General features: G+C 39.2%; 1 protein-coding gene across 2 annotated transcripts in view; it reads right to left on the reverse strand.

Moving 5' to 3' along the window:
* Window positions 1-20,598, reverse strand: part of NEBL (nebulette) — a 276,747-nt gene that overhangs the window by 177,392 nt on the left and 78,757 nt on the right. For both annotated transcript variants that reach the window (XM_054191075.1, XM_054191074.1), the window contains exon 3: window positions 13,339-13,423. In XM_054191075.1, the coding sequence (XP_054047050.1) occupies window positions 13,339-13,423 (85 nt within the window). The remainder of the gene's footprint in view (window positions 1-13,338; window positions 13,424-20,598) is intronic.

Below are 20,598 nucleotides of genomic sequence, written 5' to 3' on the forward strand. Positions count from 1 at the left end.
GTGAAATTCAATTATTTTTCATTCACAAGAGATAAAAATTAATATACTAAGTGTAGATATATTTATATATAAATGTTTAAATTTTAAATAAAACTAAACTCTAAGTTTATATAAATACAAAATATGTACATTTTGGTCATTGATACCAAATTAGTATTTTTAATTTGGGTTTCTGATTTGATTATTTAGTGCCAAAGGACCACAAGAGACAGTAGGCAACAGCTTTTTGCCTTTTTATTTTTTTATTCAAAACAGCTTATGTATTTTGCCCTTCAAAATTTACAGTCTAGTACACTATTGGGAAAAAAAAAAAAAACTGTGCTCTAGGCAGATTCTAAAATTATTTTTTTTGCAAAAAAAAAAAAAAAAGCGTTTCCACCAAATATCTTCAAAGCTCTGACACTAACACTTGGTGCAATGAAAGCATTCAGTATTTTCTTCTTCTCACTTTGTTTTGAGCAAGGTTAAACATTATACTAATCCAACCCTTTTTCCTTTCTCTTTCTTTCCTGACCCTTTCACTTGAAAGCCCATCAACATAATCTCCTGCAAGCATAGCACTACCTGACAAACTATCACCCCGAATAGACCTCAATCCATCCTGCGAGGCAGCAGTTACAAGAAATCATTGAACTCTGAATGGTCCCTGCACCATCTGAGAATAAATCAGGAGGACAATATATTTCTGGGATCTAAAACAGCCCCATCAATAAGTAACCTAAGCATCAGGAAAATGACCAACTAAAATGCTGACGAACACTCATGGCCTTTTATTGGGGTCAAGGGGTAGGACTGCCCAGGAACCCTCCGTCCTTTCTTCTTCTTCCAAATACTCTGAAAGGCCTAATACCATGCGATTTCTGATTCATGTGTTGTTTTGGCCTTGCACCACCAGGCAAGCCAAGGCCGGTTTCTCCTTTCTCCTTCTCACAGCCACAATCAGTGTATTACACGTGCTCTTTGCACCATGAGCGGACAGCTGGGACTACAGACGGTCAGAAATTATGAAGAACTGAAAAAGAAAGTCAAAGAGAGAGACAGGCAGAGAGAAAGATCCACAAAGCTTCAAAGCGTGGAAAGTGTCTCTGGCTGGAGACAAAGCCCTTCCGCAGCTATTGCAAACTCCAGAAGCCAGCGTACTACCTTTTGTTGAGGAACACGGGGGATGAGAGAGATTTTGTTTATTCAGTTTTTAATTTCTCCACTAAGGCTAAAGCTCTCTTTTTGCTGTTTCATTTGCTTAAAGCTTCTATTTTGTAAGACTTCCAAATTAAGAGAATGTGACACTCTCCCCAGGCTTGGATTTCTCCTATTAAGCAGCTTTGCTGGTCATTTTGTTAAGGCCGCCTCCAGAACAAATGCTGACCGAAAACAGAATTAATAATGGATTTAAAGGGTACTACTCAATTGCCAACGCACACAATGGGGACAGCTTTTTTACACAAAGAAAAGATACGCATCTGGATAGACCTTTTTTGTTACACTCAGAAAAAAAAAAAAAGCCAAAAAGGTGAAGAAATCCAGCCACTCTCAACTGCTATGTAGAAATCTTTAGCAATTTAAAATACTTTAGCCGATACAAGCAACTGCTAAACAAAATGCGCACTTACAAAAGCTCTTCAAAAGCAGACTTACATCACGGTTAATTGCATGGGAGAAGTCTGTAGGTAAGTCAATATTTTCCTTTTTTTCAATATAGATCTAAAGAGTGCATGCATTCTATGAAAAAAATAACTGCATCAAATAAAAAGAAATATAATCGTGCTCACAGAAATTCTGTTCTCCCATTGCATGCCAGGAAAAATATTCAACTATGGGACAAACTAACTATGGACTTGAGGCAATTTCCAGAGGTATGTTAGAGTAGGATTTTATCTCTATATCTATTGGTAAATTCCAATATATGTTAAAACTTTCAATTTGCTTTCTCCTTTGAAAGGGAATCATAGATATCTGCAAATCAACACAAGACTGTGAAATCAACGCAACAATGCAATGATCACTCTCAGGAATCCGTTGAACTAGAAAAACTGACAGGCTGAGCTTGCAGCATCAGCAGGAAAAAAAAAAAAACTAACGTCTAAAGAGTAAAAGTGGCTCATCCTTGTAGAATAAAACTTTACAAAGGGATAAGGATCAAATTCAAAACATTTTCAAAGAACCAATACAATTAGGAGAAATACCATCATTCATCATATTCTTTCAACACATTAATGTAAGGCCATGAGAATAAGGACAAGAAAAAATGAAGAGAAAAATTAACCTTGCCTCTAGAAATTCTCAGTCCAGAACCTCTGAAGTTTGTTAAGAAATTGCCACAGATGAACATAAAAATTGGTTTCATTATAACAAGATGGATGAGTGGCTTCGTTCCTTGGTAAGAAACAGGTCAGTACTTCTGAAAAGATATGAGCTTAAAATAAGGAACTAAATGGAAGCCATTAATTGTCACAATGTGAAATGCCAAATGGATTAATCCAGTGCTTTGATGTACGAAGAATTCATTGTTATAATCTCACATTGAAAAAGAAAATGTTGAGCTTTTACTTTGGATGAAAGGATATTAACAAAAATACTCATATGCCACTTTCAAATTATTAAATATGCCAGCCACTACAATTTGCTGGCAAAATAAAGGAGATAATTTATCCCCACCATTACACAAAAGTCTAGGGCAAAGACTAAGCGCTTCCTGGAGGAAGACACTGGCAGCGTCAAGAAGGAGAAAAAAAAAAAGTTCTCCTAATACAGTGCGTTGACTGAAAACATATTCCTGAAAATTCCTTTTTTACATCCCAGGGTGAATAAGTAAAGGCATGCTCCTTAGCTGTCCTTCATTTTAATGCTAACATTACCAATAGCCCACACTGGATCAGACCAGTCACCCATCAAGTCCAGTTTCCTCATTCTGTTTCGGGAAAAAATGGCACTGTCAGCAATAGGAAGCAAGACTACATGGACCCTTTTTGATTAGACATGGCAGTCTCCGAACAATGCAGATCTGAAGCCCAGAATGAAAAGAAAGTGTGATGTGATCTCATTTTCTAGCTTTGACAGACTTTCTCAGTACATCTCTGCAAACAGGAGAGGGCAAGGGAATGAGCTCCGTACTGGCACCTGGATACCCCACACTGCTGAGCGTGTTCCCTGGCTCTGCTGTACTGCCATCCCCAAGGCAAGACCAAGCACAGCTCAGTGTCTGTTCCAGTCGAGGGAGCACTCCCGAAAGGCAGCATGGATATATGCCTGCACCAGTTTTGCTCCCTTTGATCTCAACAGCCATTCCACACAACCAAGAGGACACCGACCCCGCAAACTCCCCATGTGGCACCAGGTTTCACAGACACTCGGTTTCATGCTTCACGAGTGCCACTCTGATGCTCGTACGCAGCCCTCAGACTGTCTCAAACACTATTAACTGGAAAAAAATAATATATATATATATATATATATCTCCTTTATAAGGGAAGCAGCCATATTCAGTGTGGACATAAGCCAGTACACACTACGTGTCTTTGGGATCAGGAACTTCTTTCTGGCCTTCTTCTATTTAGCAGTACAGATATGTCCTCAGCATCTGATTTGCAGTCCTGGATGCCTCACTTCCTATGACAATTGTTCTGTTCTTGTTCTTCATCTTAAATTCTCTACAACTGAATGTATTTTTCCTTCATGTGGGTTTAAATGCCGTGCAGTAATGCAACAAAAAAACATAACTAGCAAGAATCACAGCATCCAATTTTCTGCAACAGAGTCGCACAGACCAACCATTAAAAAAAAAATCTAGTTCCAAAAATAAACAGCAGAAAGAAGCTCAACAGAATCAGACAATAAACTTGACATGACATGAAAGGAACATACACGTTAGCATGGCCCAAGCTCAGTGAATGTTCCTCATTCCTTCCCTGCCCAGAAAAAAAGAATTTTTTTAAAAAAATATTAGAACATAAGAGATTAAGTGAATAATTTTTTAAATCATAAAAATTCTGATAAGATCTTAATTTTTCAGTTAGTATTTTTATTAATTGTTCCTCTAAAAAGTTATAGACAGTTCAATACGAGTGTCGATGCAGTTATGAATTCTACAACTCAACTTACAAATAATAGCCATGAATTCTATGGCGCTCTTTTGTTCCTTTTCTATTTACAAGTTAAGGTGGTCTGAATGAACCCCATGCAGCGGTACAGGATTGGGGCAGAGTGGCTCGAAAGCAGCTTGACAGAAAAGGACCTGGGGGTGTTGGTTGACAGCCAGCTGAATATGAGCCAGCAGTGTGCCCAGGTGGCCAAGAAGGCCAACAGCATCCTGGCCTGTATCAGGAATAGTGTGGTGAGCCGGACTAGGGAAGTGATCATCCCCCTGTACTCGGCACTGGTGAGGCCCCACCTCGAGTACTGCGTTCAGTTTTGGGCCCCTCGCTACAAGAAAGACATTGAGGTGTTGGAGCACGTCCAGAGAAGGGCTACAAAGCTGGTGAGGGGTCTGGAGGACAAACCTTATGAAGAACGACTGACGGAGCTGGGGTTGTTTAGCTTGGAGAAGAGGAGGCTGAGGGGAGACCTTATCACCCTCTACAACTACCTGAAAGGAGGCTGTAGAGAGATGGGGGCTGACCTCTTCTCCCTGGTGACAAGTGATAGGACGAGAGGAAACGGGTTCAAGTTATGTCAGGGGAGGTTTAGATTGGATATTAGGAAACATTTTTTCACTGAAAGGGTTATTAAACATTGGAATAGGCTGCCCAGGGAGGTGGTGGATTCACCATCCCTGGAGGTGTTTAAAAAAAGGGTAGATGGGGCACTTAGGGACATGGTTTAGAAGTGGCTTTTGTCAGGGTAGGTTAAAGGTTGGACTTGATGATCTTAAAGGTCCCTTCCAACCTCAGCAATTCTATGATTCTATGATTCTATGAATCACTTTCAATTTTATTGATTCTAAGATTTTCTATTAAGGATGCCCTACTTGCTGTACATTGATTGGATGTCATAAGAAAGTCTATAAAAATGGTTTTGCTCAATAAGTACTCTATTTAATAATCATGACCACTCTGCCCTCATCCTACCACAAAAATTACCTATATTTCACGTTAATGTATTATCCCTTCACTTCTTACAGTTAAACATTACGTGCATCTTAAATAGACATGTGAAAGAGAAAATGTACAATTTTTTTCCCCTCTTCAATATATGCTAGAAAAACGGATCTCATTATATTCATTTATTTTGCATCCCACTTCCGAGTCTTGGCACTGGGAGAGGTGATTTTTCTCCTGTGACTGTGTATTTTATAGACTTCATAATTTTTTGGCCAGCAGCAACAGTTTGTGCTGCTTGCTTCTGAGTCTCTAGAGACTCTATTGTGCTTCCTTAAATGTCATTCAGTTCTGGTTTTCCCCTACCAAATTACATCAGGTTTTCAAATCACTATGGATATTAACAGCAGATCAAGCACTAATGCAAAAAAAAAAAAATGCTGGCACTTTTACTTTTGTATCATCAAATCAACAGTGAAAAGCTGGAAAGTTAGATAGGTGAACATTTTCCATAGATGTTCATGTGTGTGAGTCTGTCCAAAGTTTCCTCTGAATGTTGGGCAAGTATTCATCTTTGCTTCGCAATGTGCTCCTTCCATCAGCATCTTTACAGGTTTTTTTCGCAGAGAAATGAAGAAATACTACAATGGTCTGAAGCAGTTGTTTTGCTCAGGCACTGAAACCTGTAATTGTGTCCTTAGATATAAATGCACATACACATAATAGCATAGGTTCAGAAAAAAGGAAGAGAATGTACTGCTTTTATCTACACAGCTTAACCAACTGATTTTCAAGGCGTGATCTGGCCCAAAAAGAAAATAGGCAAAAGAACAGTCAACATCATAAGAAAAAAAATAGTTATTTTTATAAACAAGTAAAACAACAAAAAAAACCCCACACTACTATCCCAACCCCTTTATAAAGGTAACTTTTGTTACACTGACTAGTACATTACCATTGGAAGTTAGTTTAAAATTCTGTATAATTATAAAGGCCAATGATATTAGATAAAAAAATAACTTTACAAAAATGTAGGATATGCAGCCAGTACTAGGAATCAGATTTAAGACGTAAGTCTTAACAACTTAAATCTAAAGCAAGCCATTCTTCATTTCTACTTCAAAGAGTAGTCCATAATCACATTTTATATCCCAGCAGAAGTTTGTATTTCCACCTGTGAAATCAAAGAATTTCAGAATGCTAAAAATGTGTCAGTAACACAAAAATAAGTCAATGTATTCCACAGAGAAACTCTGTCTCTGCCTCCCAATCTGTTTATCAACTATTATGGTATTACACACTGTTTGGTGCCTTTGCTTTATGTTCTGGTGACCCTTGACCAGAGGGTTACACCTTGTTTATCTCCATGTGCTGATCCAGCCTCTGTGACAGTGAGGACTAGCAGACAGGAAAGGAGAAGAAGCACTACTGTCATATCCTGAATCTTACAGCCTGTCTAGTAACTGCAGGCAGGAGAAAAAAAAGGGGGGGAGGGGAGAAAAAAGGGGGGGAGGGGAGAAAAAAGGGGGGGAGGGGAGAAAAAAGGGGGGGAGGGGAGAAAAAAGGGGGGGAGGGGAGAAAAAAGGGGGGGGGGAGAAAAAAGGGGGGGGAAGAAAAAAGGGGGGGGAAGAAAAAAGGGGGGGGAAGAAAAAAGGGGGGGGAAGAAAAAAGGGGGGGGGAGAAAAAAGGGGGGGGGGAGAAAAAAGGGGGGGGGGAGAAAAAAGGGGGGGGGAGAAAAAAGGGGGGGGGGAGAAAAAAGGGGGGGGGGAGAAAAAAGGGGGGGGGGAGAAAAAAGGGGGGGGGGGAAGAAAAAAGGGGGGGGGGGGAAGAAAAAAGGGGGGGGGGGGGGGAAGAAAAAAGGGGGGGAAAAAGAACCACCCAGAAACAGTGAAGATGTATGGTAGCATGGTAACAGGAGCCTGTCCAGTGCAGAGGATGTAGACAGAATCCCTCACGTACTTGGCAAGATAACAATCAGAAGAGGTGACAACGATTTTTGCAGAAGACTGAAATCCATTGTGCCTCCTGCACTCCTCGCAAGCTCAAGAATGATTTTTATGCCTTTGACTCATGCAGATAAAAGAAGTCATTTAAATAGTCTTCAAAAGGGAAGAAGGAACAAACCACAAGTCGAAAAAAAATCACATTTAGAAGGTGAGCATGATCTACTAAATGCTACTGTGCAGAGGCTTACAGAGGAGCAAGGGCGAATTTCCTGCAGGCAGTCTGGGTTTATGTTAATGCACAAACCCAATCAGCTACTCCAGGACTTCTCACTCAGAAGTAACAGCAAGAAGATGACTGAGAAGCCTGCACTCTTTTCTTATCTCACCCCTCCCTCTTCATATACATATGGTCAATTGGGTTTAGGTCCTTGGACAACTGGAGAGAGGAGCAGATAAATAATCAGTGCCTGATGGCTATCTGGAAAAATCCCATCTTTAAATTCTATTCCAGGGTCCTCTGGCACAATTTCCAAAATCACCCATAAAGCTATAACCAAGCCTCTCTGCTTGCTATCCCGTATTTCTTCCTCCTTTCCTCAGCTGAAGGAGGATATTTTTATCTTTGCCTCTAGCTCCAAGGATTGTTTTCTTCGTGAGTTCTCCAATGATCTCATTCAGGGTACCCCAGGAAATCCATTTAATATCTGCTTTAGTAATCCATCCAGCATTTTGTTCCCCTATAGCATTCACTGTGTCAGTTCATTCCAAAGACTTCATAAAAGCAGAGCATATAAACTGAAAAAGCTTTTTAACAAATCAAGAAAAACAGCTAATAAAAACAATCTGCCTGCAAGTTTGCTAGCACACACTCTTGTAACAGAGAAGCATAGAGAAGGCAGCAAGAAAGAAGAAAGAAACGGTCAAGAGGAACCTGAGGAAGGAAAGAACAAAGAGGAATCACAGAATCTGAGAACAGCTGAAGTTGGACGGGAACTCTGGAGATCACCGAATACATCACTATACTCGAAGCACAGTCAGCTACAGCAGATTGCTCAGGGCTGTGCCCAATCCTCTCCAGAAAAATCTCCAAAGACGGACACTCTGCAACCTCTCCGGGCCACCTTTGCCAGTGTTCAGTCACCCTCACAGTGGAAAAGTTTTTCCCTATGTATAAACAGAATTTTCTGTATTTCAGTTTACACCCATCGTCTCTTGCGCTTTCACAGAGAACTGCTAGGCGGAGTCTACCTCTTCTTCAGCTGAACAGAGAGGAGTATGGCCATCCCAGAGGCAAACATCCGACCATAAGGATTTTTTATTCCCTTTTCTGAGGTTCACTCTCTTCCAAATGCTCAATATTACCATGATTATTCTGGTGAGAACTGGCAGATAAAGATACAAACACAAGCAATTCCTGAGAAAGTAAGGACTCTTAAAATGTTAGACTATTAGGATAATAGCCTGATCCAGTTGGGAATATCTCCTAAGGAAAGATGATACTTCGTGAAAATCAACATTTTATGAACTCAGTGTAACGAGAAAAACTGCAAGTATGTTTCTTCCTACACAAAAACGCCCCATACACTTTCAGTATCCAAGCTGCTGTAACAGAAATAAACGAAAAGTATTTTCTCCCATACGAAAAAAAGGCACTAGGAGTTTCCAAGAAGAGCAGCCTTACACTGCGTCACCACAGATTAGGACAAGAAGGCAGTAGGACGATAGCATTATTTTTTATCATGTTCCCCAAGACTTACCAGAAAGTAGATTTCCGCAGAAAGTGTTAAAGAGTATGAGAACCCGCCTTAAATATCAGCCCTCCCTTTAATCCTACATTTTGTTATCCTTCTTGCCAAGAGCTGCTGCAGAACACCTCTGTGTCTTTGCTGCTTTTGATCTACACAGCATTGCCACAGACAAGAACTAAAGGCCACAGAAAAATTTACACTGTTATAAAGTTAGAGAGATCGGTAGCTAAGGTACGTAAAGGAAATCCCCAAGTAAATATAGCTGAGGTGAGCGTATCGGTGACTTCTATAGCTGAGTTCATCTAGGTGAGGCAAGGGCATGTGGAAAGTATACATTGTATGCTATGGAGTAAGAGAACACACTAACCCCCAAAAAAGTAAAGACAGGGATTTTTTCACCAGAAAGGCATAAAGAAAAAAAAAAAAAAAATCTTACTGGAGACACTGGATCTCTGTCTAGATTCTTTATTTAGGGGATGAAAGACCTTAAAACTCATTTTTCTTCAGTCAGGAGGCACTCTGAACTGGGGAGTCTTCCAGAACGGGAAATCAAATGTACAGCCTCCTCCTAAAATATTTTTGTGTCTCCTTCAAACTACAGAGTTAAATGAAAACCTATGGAAGCAAAAGGCTAAAGGAGGGAAGAGCTCTGAAATTATTTTGTATAGAAGGAGAACATTCTCTGGAAAGCTTTTAAGTGCTGCCCTTTGACTTCTTAACAACATAATTTTTCAAGTGTTCTAAAGAGCAATCCATTTTCTATTGACTCCTCCAGAAAACAGTATTTTGGGCTTATTTGTTTTGCTCTTGTCGTGCGATGTCAACATGACAGCCTGGCATCTGATCCTGACCTTAATGGAGTCTTGATAGAGGACCCAGCACTTCAACTTAAAACGCTGACAATTGCTGCTTAAATGAAAATCAGAACAACAAATTTACAAAAACGTGTGTCTTTTAGCTTATATGATATTTAATGGTGTTTCCTTTACCAATTCCTCCTGCTTTGCTGAGTAAGATAAACAATAGTTCTAAAGCTACAGATTTTGAAAAGCCGCTTGGAGTCCTGCAGTTAAACACAGGGTTGTGCCTCTTAAGAAGTAAAAACATTGAAGATGTTTACTTAGAAACTAGAAAGCAGCTATTACTGTAGAAAAGCATTTCTTCTTACTCAGAAGTTAACATAATTTTTTACATTACCGAACACAGAATTTGTTCAGTCCCAAATTGTCACTGCATTGGCAGGAGGCTCAAGCAGCTCTGATGAATACTGAAAGGTAGTAATAATGTGATTCTATCCAGCCAAGTTTGGTTTCACGTGAAGGGCTTTTCTTGAACCACGTACACACTTTTTTCTGCTGCACAGCACTGAAATAGGATAGCAAATTATATATCATGTATTTGTTTCAGTTGGGAGTCTTGCAGCTTTCTCTGAAAAGATAGGATGATGGACTAGACGGCCAATAGGGCCCATTCAGGATAGCAATTTCTCTGTCCTTATACTCTGATAATTTATGTAATATTTTGAAGGTTTGTTTTATTACAAGATTTAAATTGGATTATGAAAAGTCCCTGGAATCTTTATTTCAGCATTAAAACAGTTTACAGACTAGACTACTTCACACAGTCTTGATGTGAATCAACATCAAGGAAGCAAATGATGATCAGAAATATTATGGACTTTCTTCAAAGTAGGTAAATTTGTGCCCTTACAATTTAGAATTATATTTGCATCAACTGCAAGCCTTTTATTGCCTAATAACCTTGAAAATAGGCACATGGAAATGAAGAGAAACCCTTAATTTGTTCAAAGTTCTGAGTAGATCCTTAGCTAATGTTTTATGCCAGTGCATTGTGAACAGTTGCAGCGAGTTTATATATAAGCAAGCTCCAAGTTTCTGGTTGATATTGCTTACCCAGTCCTACAATACTAAGTCCTCTGTTTACAAATAGAAAACAACGCCAGAACAAGTTTCCTTACACTTCCAAAGTGCCATGTCAGCATGTTTCAAATAGGTTAGGGAAAGCAATTTCTCTTACGTACTCCAGAAACAGACCACAGTCCTTGGATTATTCAATATTTAGCCAAGACAGACAATTGATCCATGCACGTTTGGAACATGTGAGCTAAACTGGAGATGTACCAAGCCCATCATGTATTGGGACAGCACACAGTCTTAAAAACAGAAATTATTTCAGTCCTTAATATGTTAGTCTTAACTCAGACTGATGCCTACCAGTTGACCTCTACACCTCCCTGACAGTTCTCAACAGCCCCTAGTCCCTCAGAAGTATTATCAAAATAACCACGGAGAAAGTAGACTGCTTTAAAACAAGGTAAGTTTCCTAAATGAGATTCTAATCTGTCTGGACTTCATACAGGAGAGTTGCCCTCTCTAAACGCCCAAACAGGATTCGTCCCATTCATACTTTTCTTAACCAACTTCAAACAAGTTCTCTAGTTAAAGCCTACCTGCCTACAGAAAACCAGTCCCATTAGAATGTGTCTTTTGCCAGTATTTTAAATCATAGAATCATAGAATCTTCATGATTGGAAAGGACCTTTGAGATCACAAAAAAAAAACCCAAACCCTACAATCTCTGTCACTAGAGCATGCCCTGACGTGCCAAATCTAGACGTTTCTTAAATACCTCTAGGGATGGTGACTCAACCACCTCCCTGGGCAGGCTGTTCCCGTGCCTGACCACTCTTTCAGTAAAGTAGTTCTTCCTAATATCTAATCTAAACTTCCCCTGCCGCAACTAATATGGCTTTGGAGGCTTCCCTGAGGGCCTTTTCGATTAAGGTTCATGATTCACATGAGAGTAAAGGTACAAAATTGTGGGTATAAGGTTTGAAATCTCTGTCTCAGCTTTTTTCACCACAGCCTCCCGAGGCAGGTGACGTAGCCATGAGGAAGTCAGCTGGCTTCTTTTCCACTCTGACCATCACCGTAGAGCTGTGACCAAATTAGGCTTGTGTAGCTGAATCCTTATAAAGTCACAGTGGGCAAACTCACCCCTGGTGTAACTGATACCCTGGGGATAAGCAGACAGAGGTAGCCATGGGCAAAGCATACACCTGATTGTTTTAAGTTTTGGCCTGAGATTTGTACATATCCACGTGTGCATGGCTGCATGCGCAGATACACAAGACAATCCAGTGAAAAACTAACAGAAAGAGGAGTAAAATTTTATTGTTCTCCTCAATCCCAACATTTTCCATCAAGACACTAAAAAAATAGGGGGCTCAAAGTTTATATTCTTATAAACAGACCTGTAAAAAGTATAGTTTACAAGTTCCTCTTAATTTTGTGAAAGAACGGTAACTACGGTACACAGAACCACTGAACTATAAGAAAATGAAGAAACTCCACTCTAAAAACCACTGAAGTGGAGATGTACATTCCACAAACTCTCCTCTTTCCAGATGTCACAATTTCAGCATGAAAGAATTTCTCTAACTTTTATAATCAATAACTGTAATGGCAAAATGTAAAGAATTTTGAAAAATTTATACCATGCTAAATATCTGTGCTAGCGTTTCTCTTTAGCCCTCCTTTGATTTCACCCATTAACCAACAGAGAAGTTCCCAAACAAGAAAGTTCGTTGCCTACTGTCTGTTTTCCATTTTTCCATTTTTTTTACTACATTAATTGACAACAATAGTTATCAATTTATAATGAGATTACAATTAAATCCACACTACAACAATAGTAAAAAAAAAAAAAAAAAAAACTTTCACAAAATAAAGTTCAATCAAATATTATCAATTGTCTCACAGAGTCAGGCCAATTTCCAGTGTTGCATAAATCAAACAATAGGAAAGTTATAAGGGTTATAAGGGATCAGAGAGGCTTAGGGGGTTGTCCAGATATTAAGAAATTTATATGAATAAGAACTGTATATTATAGACTACCAAGTAACAATAGAAAACAAAAATCATGTTTGGGTCACATAAGTCTTCATTGCTATTTTCTTTTTTTTTTTTCCCTCCCCTTTTCTTTTTATGTTTTAATTTCAATATTTTTCTTATTAACCCAAATAAGTTTTGACTGATAACATATTTACCCCAACTGGCTTACAGACTGCTCCATATATGAGTTCACAGAGGACATAACAGATCCATAAACTGATCATTCAGTTGGTTCAATGTTGACAAGTATTAAAGGCTTCTAAATATTTGCTAATGGCAAATTAATTGTTTGCTAATCACACAGCTATTTTATGACTAAATTTGATGCAAGCTAACAATGACAGTCTGTCTAATGCAAATGAACCCTCTGGGTTGAGCTATAACGTTTCAAACATTAAAAACTACCTAGATACTTCATATACTGTTGAAAATGAAGGATTTCAGTGATGTCAATGGACTTGCATGTATGTAACTAGTACGGTAAACTAGTATGTAACACAGTATGGTAACTAGTATAAGTGAGATCAGAAATAAAACCCCTCCTTTCGCAGCGTTATACCAACCTAAAAATATTTATTACAGTTAAATAAGTGCTACAATGTATTAGTACAAAGAAATACTAATACTACTTAGCAAAACTATAGAGAAGTGGACTGACAGTCTAATATTAATGAACCAAAAGAATTGTTTGATTTACCTGACTTTGCAATTCACTTTGTTGCTTCAGGCGAAGATTTTCTGGTGTGTCGGCCACTGTAGTGAAGGACTGCTTTGGGTAATGTCTAGAAGAATAAGCACAAAGCCGAACGGTAAATATTTACACATGCTAGAAAGTCAAATGCATCCCAGCACTCTTTCCTACAGCGTACAGAACTCTTTTTTGGGTTTCTGTTAGAAGTATTTACTCTAAAAATATTGTGTCCATTATGCCTTGCAGAAACAACATGAAGAGGTTCCTGTAATGAGTCTAAATCCCACCCATTTGTCCTGCCCATGGACTGCAGAGACTGACCAGCCAAAATTTGTTTTCAACAGAGTGAACAAAATTATGTTTAATTGCATTGTCTTGGTATGATCATGTGCTGAAAAAAGACTAAACTAAAAGGCCTTAAAATAGAAGTGTTTTACGGAAACTGAAGTTACATCAGTGAGTACAGCTGGAGTACCATGGGGTCTTAAATCCACTAGTGCAGAAACCAGAAGGATCAAGGCAGGTACATTCCGGGTACAGAAAGGTCAAATGCTTTAATGGTCAGTGTGTCAATACGGTGCTGTAATATCCAGTACCAAAGGTCATAGTGTCTCAGAAGTGCAATCTATTGGGCATCTCTCTCTCCATTTGAAATCTTACACCTTTACAGTATGTTCCTACTATTTGCTTTGGCATTTGATAAACAATTTTAATAGTAAAATCCTACTTATTTACAGAACCATGATTTATTCATTTTAATGGATTTATCCTGCAAATTTACAGCCAAAAAAAAAAAAAGACCACAAAAAGTGGGAAATAACAAACTTAAATAGCCTATCCCAAAATAGGTATATTATTATGAGCCAGCAACGCTAAGAGGAAACTGATTCTAGTTACTTTCCAGCATCTTCAGTCTCAAACCAAAATATTCACTTTACAACCACGTGAGGCACTCCTGCCTTCAGTTACCACTCACAGCTTCCCATGTCTGCCAGCTCCCCCATTTGTGACTCTTAACGTTTCAGAGGTACAAGACGACAGGCACAGCATTTTAGACAGAGTAACATTTGCAGCATAATTTCTACAGAGGGAGTAAGCAGGAAGTAAGCATCTGAAGACATGCAGTATTAAACATTGCCATGTTCAAACTCCAGACTACCTCTAATGTGTTCTTTCAGCAACCAGTTCAGTCACTGTAGCTCCATCATAAAATTTCTGTACCTTGTAAAGATGGTACATATTTTCATTCAAAATTGTATTTTGTTAGAAAGTTTTATTTTCCGCTTACAAGTTTCGTTTCCATGAAGTACATGGTTTCAGTAAAACAACCGTGAAAAATTAAGAAGGATTTTGGCCTTTAGCCAAAAGCTGAGCGTTTCCTGTTCAGAAATACAACAGCAATACTTGACGAGAAATGGTGCTTGAATTTCGTAAAGCCCAGTCTCTGCTACAGGCCTGATGCCCCCCATCAGACATCTTGCATTGCCAGAACTTCTATACCATAGACTGAGGCATCAAGAGGCTGTGGAACATCCCCTCATTTATGGCGTCACTACACAGGGAAACAGGAGAAATACAGGACAACCTGGGGATTTCAGACTAATAACTGCACAGAAAGAGTAAAGATGCAACGCTTTGATGGAAGGAAGTTTTTCCTGACAGAAATGTAAAAGCCAGCCCAGGTTCGATACTGGCAGACGGACGAATAATGCCAATGTAAGCTTAAAAGCTTATGGTGAAATACATTCCCACCCATTACGTTAGCCACTTGTCTCGGATAGCTCACGTCACCAAAAACTAGAAAGCAAAATTTCTAGGCATGACACCCTCCAGCCTATTCTTTTGTAGTTACAGCCAAGTCCTCCTAGTCCCACCTAAACTGTGGCTTTGGCCAGAGAAACCACTGGGAGTGCTGCATATGCTGCTGCCTGTCTTCCTCCCTTTTCACCACCACCCCCCTTAGAGCCAGACGTTGCCACACAGCCAAATAGCTTAGCCAAAGACCCAGCAACACACAGGGAGATAGAACTAGGTTTTGCTTAGAGGACATCAACTCCAACTGGCTGTTGCATGAAGCAGATGGTATCAGCACAGTGTAATACCTTGGGACAGAGAAGATACTTCCAGAAGGGCTGCTTTTTTCTTTTTCTTTTTTTTTTTTTTTCTTTTCTTTATTTCACCTCTTCTGTCTCACCCTTCCTTCTTACGTATAGAGGAGAAAAACAAATGCCAGACTGGCCCACAAGGAGGGTCATAAGCCCTGTTTGGAAAGCAGCAATAGACAGCTGGAGAAGGCAACAAGCCACCTCACAGCCAGGGCTTGCTGATATCCAAGGAAGATTGTAGCAATGAACAGTGCAAAATGCACACCTTAAAAAAAATAGCAGCCATTCAGATATCTATGGATAATTCATGTGGATGACAGAATACCTGCCCCAAAAAATTCAACTGCCACACAGGCAACTGACATTCAACATATGCATGACATCATTTTTCAAAAGCATTCCCACCAACTTTCATAGCACTGCTTTCTGTTGTGGTCACATACCATGACCCCAGCATTATGATCACAGTGATCACCTGTACTCATCCCTTTCAGATGGGGGTTTTGGCCTAGTCCCCTTGTGAAACGTGCGGACAGCACTGAGGCAGGTGTCACAGCCACAATCCTCGGGGACCCTGTTAGCAACAGCAGCAGAGAACATCTCTGCAAACCCAGGCTTCCAAATTTGAAGCATAGGAACGTATATACATGTCCCTATCATACACCAGCTTTTACTTCTCATCATTTGCAAAAGAAATGGTTTCTTCCACATTTAGTATTCAGAAGTTCACAGGTATTTCAACAGTAAGAGCAAACCACTTAAGAACCACTGTATCTAAGATCATCACTTATTTTAGAAGCAGTAGCTCCAAACTTCAAGTAAAAAAAAAAAGGTATGCTTAGCCTTGAACAAGCAGTGCTTTATTATGCTTGAAATTACTACGTAAACTGATTATATCAATGAAAAGTATTTGCACTTGACCATGGAAGTAAACAATACACATGACAGAAGTGAAAAAACCTGCTGAAATTTAAATTGGCCTTTAAACTGATCATATTAACCATTTATCGCAACGTATTACAGTGATTTAAAAAAAGAATCATTTAGCAAAATTAAATTAGCAGACCATTCTACTATGGGTTGTCATTTTAACTGCAGATGATTTATGAAACCACCTACACAGTATATCAAACCAGAAAGACACAGGTTTAGATATATCCCTTCTAATTTATGGAAATTCTTGCCTCAGAACCATTAAAAAGACTAATGTTAAATTTAAATCCTATCTTTAGCATTCACATTTGTTTTACTGATACTATGCCTTCAGGATCATTAAAAATATCAGTATTTAAATTACTAAATTATCCAAAAACTATCTGAGATGCATTGTACTGTTGGATACTTTTGACTGAAATAGAAGGCTCGTAAACACAGGCTTTAAAATGATCAAATGTGCTTTTTAACTATCAGTTTAAGAGTTAGTTTCATTACAACGTTCATTACAATGTTCTGAATGAGGATGAGTAACTGGATGGCAACAGCCTATAATTCAAAAGGCTGACAGTGTTATCATGGTCCCTGGTAATCCGTTGCTCAGTTTCCCTTTTGTCCAAGATGATGTCTGAGAAAAAGCCGGGAATTGGTTAAAGAGGTTGATGTCATGTCAGCTATTTAATAGCAATGTCCAAAGGATTTTTTTGTTTGTTTTAAGTCTTTGTTAGTAGTCTAAGTCTACTTAGCAATATGTCTTACCACGCTAATGCTATTAGGATTAATCCTGTATAAAGACCTATACAAGAAGTTCCAGAACAAATCAGGATACACAGTATGGTGTCTCAGCTGTGGGCTACTGTATTGCCTGCTTCAGCTGCTCAGCTTGATTAATAAATCAAACCACAACTCAATCTCTGCCTCCTTATAAGGAAACTCCTTCACTATTGATACTTGGAAACAATATCAGTAAAACATTCAAGAATTCAGGAAAGTACCTGAAAGTTTCCTAGCCTGTCCAATGACTGAACACAGAAATTTTCCCCAATACTTGTTTAGCTGTAAGGTTTTCATCAGCTTTTCCACGCTTTCAAACCAACAAAAGGAATAATAAGTTCTGAGAGATAGTGGGATGAAGACTCAGCTTTCCCTCTTTTGAAAAAAGGGTCAGATTCAAAACCTAAGATAAATTCGAGCATGTACTAAAACTGAGTTGCTCATACCTTATTCTGACTTATCCAACATTTACAATGTAACTAGGAGATTTGTGTGCATGTGTGTGTATTTTCTAACCGTAACATTAACTGTTCACAGTTACAGAATTATAACCCTAGTCAGAATTGCTAGATTTCTGCTGGGTTATCACTTCCCTAGAACACCTACTCAGTAAATTGCCTGCAACATACAATCTGTGATATCTTTTAACCAAAGAACAGCCGCAAACTACACAAAACAAAATTATTCTCCCAAGCAGAGTATCAGCTCCAACACATCTTTCCATAATACCAGTTACCATCAGTGCTGTCATGTTACACTACATCTGTCCTCTCCTAATTTTTGTTTGTAATAACTGTTCTAATTAAAGCAAACTCTAAAAGATAAGGGGGGTGGGAAATATACTTATTTTCAGTTGCAGTAATACAGAGTGGAAAGAAAAAAAAACTGAAAAGTAACAAAATAAAATGAAACCAATCTTACAAGAATTATGAAAAACTATAAAAGTTATGCTTTTTAACTAGCACTTCAGTATCACGCACGCAAAAGTTTCAAATTGAAATTAAATAGTGGATAATGATGTAGCAGTTCGGATGCAACCCAAACTCGCAACAACTGATGGACAGGCAGGGAAGCTCCATAAAAATCATTGAGTTGTCTAGGTTGGAAGGAACCTTTCAGATCATCTAGTCCAACCATCAACCTAACTCTGACAAAAACCATCACTAAACCGTATCTCTAAGCACTATGTCTACCCGCCTTTTAAATACCTCCAGGGATGGTGCCTCGACCACGTCCCTGAGCAGCCTGTTCCAATGCTTAAAAACCCTTTCAGTGTAAAAATTTTTCGTAATATACAGTCTAAACCTCCTCTGGTGCAACTTGAGGCCATTTCCTCTTGTCCTATCGCCTATTACTTGGGAGGAGAGACCGACCCCCTGCAAGGGCCCAATCTGTTAATTGTGATCTGAGCCCACATCCACAACCAGCACAAAACCACAGAGGAGAAACACAGGAGATCTCCAATTAACTCTCATGTAAAAGACATGAGATGAAATAATTTACCCAGGGAAAAGGTGACAAGGTATTAAGTTGTACTCAGCCGGGGAGTGCTTGAAGTGGCAACTTACCCTCAGGTTTGAAGAGGCATGGGACTGCATTCCACTCCTTATCCCGAAACTGTGCCATGCACAGAAAGACGTGCAAAATGCATGACAGCAGAGAAAGAAGCAGCAGGAGGGAAACCTTGCCCACAGCTGACTTCTTGCTTTGAAATTCTTGCTCAGTTGTGCTTTCTGCTCTGAAGCTCCAGGAGGGATTTCTCTGGGTTTTCTTTTGTTTTGAACTTTCTGTGCAAGATCACTTATTCGCATGTGACTATAAAGGCATCTGGTGGAAGAATAATGTAAACAAGTGCATAACACAGCTTCGATACAGCAGAGCTCAGGCAACGAAGTGCACAAGGAAGATTTTACAATTCTCTACAAATGATTCTGAAGGTGGCATTCTCTTTGGCTACTACCCCACTGCATGAAGAATAGCTACTCTGGCTGCAATTAGTTTGCTTTGGAAAATATTTTTCCGTCTTTGTCTTCTGTTGTTCAAGGGACTTACTTTTTCAGATATTTAATTTGTGTGTCTGTACTTCTTATTTGAAGTTTAAGAGAAAGTTGCTCCGATATGCTCGCTAAATACAAGTTCCTGCTTATAAGAAAAATCCCCCTAGAGAAATGAGTTTGTATTGGTTTGAAGGAGATTTAGCAAACAGTAAGATAACGTGAAAAAAAATGTTACTATCATACAATATGCACAATACAATATGCATATGCACATCATTGTGCTACCTGACTTGCACTTGATACCTGTCTACAGAGACCCATATCTGGGCTCCCTACAAAAGCTAATGTTAGGGACCACATTAAAAATTCCAACTGTATCTGGCCCCAAGATCACAGAGAAGTGGACTACATAGTAATCTTATAATCACTGGCAGAAGAGGCAGCTGTGGAAAAGAGGTCTAGATAGATCTGTAACCTACAGTAGCTTATTTGAGAATTTAAAAAGCCAATTTATTTTGAAAAAGAAGTAAAGTCTTGTAGATTTCCAACATTTTCACAGCCTATATCCAAAAGCATTATCATTACTCAAGCGGCCAGTGTTGGCTAAGTTCTAGGAAAAAAGCGTAGAGGTAACAACATTAAATTACTTTGTACTTAAAAAACTAAGATGACCACGAAACCTATTCCAAATAGATTTTCAGATATTGGTCAGCAGATAAATGTGTTGTCTGAATTTGCAGTGCTCCCATACTGAGATTTTGATTTCAACCAGTTGCCCTGAGAACTGCTCTGAGCAGGGTCAGTGACAACAGCAGGACAAGTGCCACCAGGCCACCACCAGCACCATGTCATGCAGGCAGCTGGGCACATGCTCTAAGCACTGAGGATTGCTGTCTTCCTGCTTCCTACACAAAATTGTTTCAAGAATTAAAAAAATCCTGCAGCTCTTAGGTGATAGTCATATTTTTCCCATTTCTTACATTTTTCTTTTAAACCTCTGGTGCAATTTCATATTTATTATACATAGAAAAATACATTGTTAAGGAGATGGGTGAGTCTTGCTTCTTGAGGAATTCAGGTCAAAACCCTTTCATTTTAAAGATTTGAAAAAATACCACAGAAAGAACTCAGCACAAGATGGACATGGACCTGTTGGAGCAGGACCAGAGAAGGGCCACGAAGATGATCCAAGGGCTGGAGCACCTCCTTCTGTAAGGACAGGCTGAGGGAGTTGGGGTTGTTCAGCCTGGAGAAGAGAAGGCTCCAGGGAGACCTTATAGTGGCCTTCCAGTATCTGAAGGGGACCTACAAGAAAGCTGGGGAGGGGCTGTTTGCAAGGGCATGTAGTGATAGGACGAGGGGCAATGGTTTTAAACTAGAGCAGGGTAGGTTTAGATTGGACATTAGGAAGAAGTTCTTTACAATGAGGGTGGTGAAACACTGGAACAGGTTGCCCA

This window comes from Rissa tridactyla, chromosome 2 (genome assembly GCF_028500815.1).
Source record: "Rissa tridactyla isolate bRisTri1 chromosome 2, bRisTri1.patW.cur.20221130, whole genome shotgun sequence".
Taxonomy (NCBI): Eukaryota; Metazoa; Chordata; class Aves; order Charadriiformes; family Laridae; genus Rissa; species Rissa tridactyla.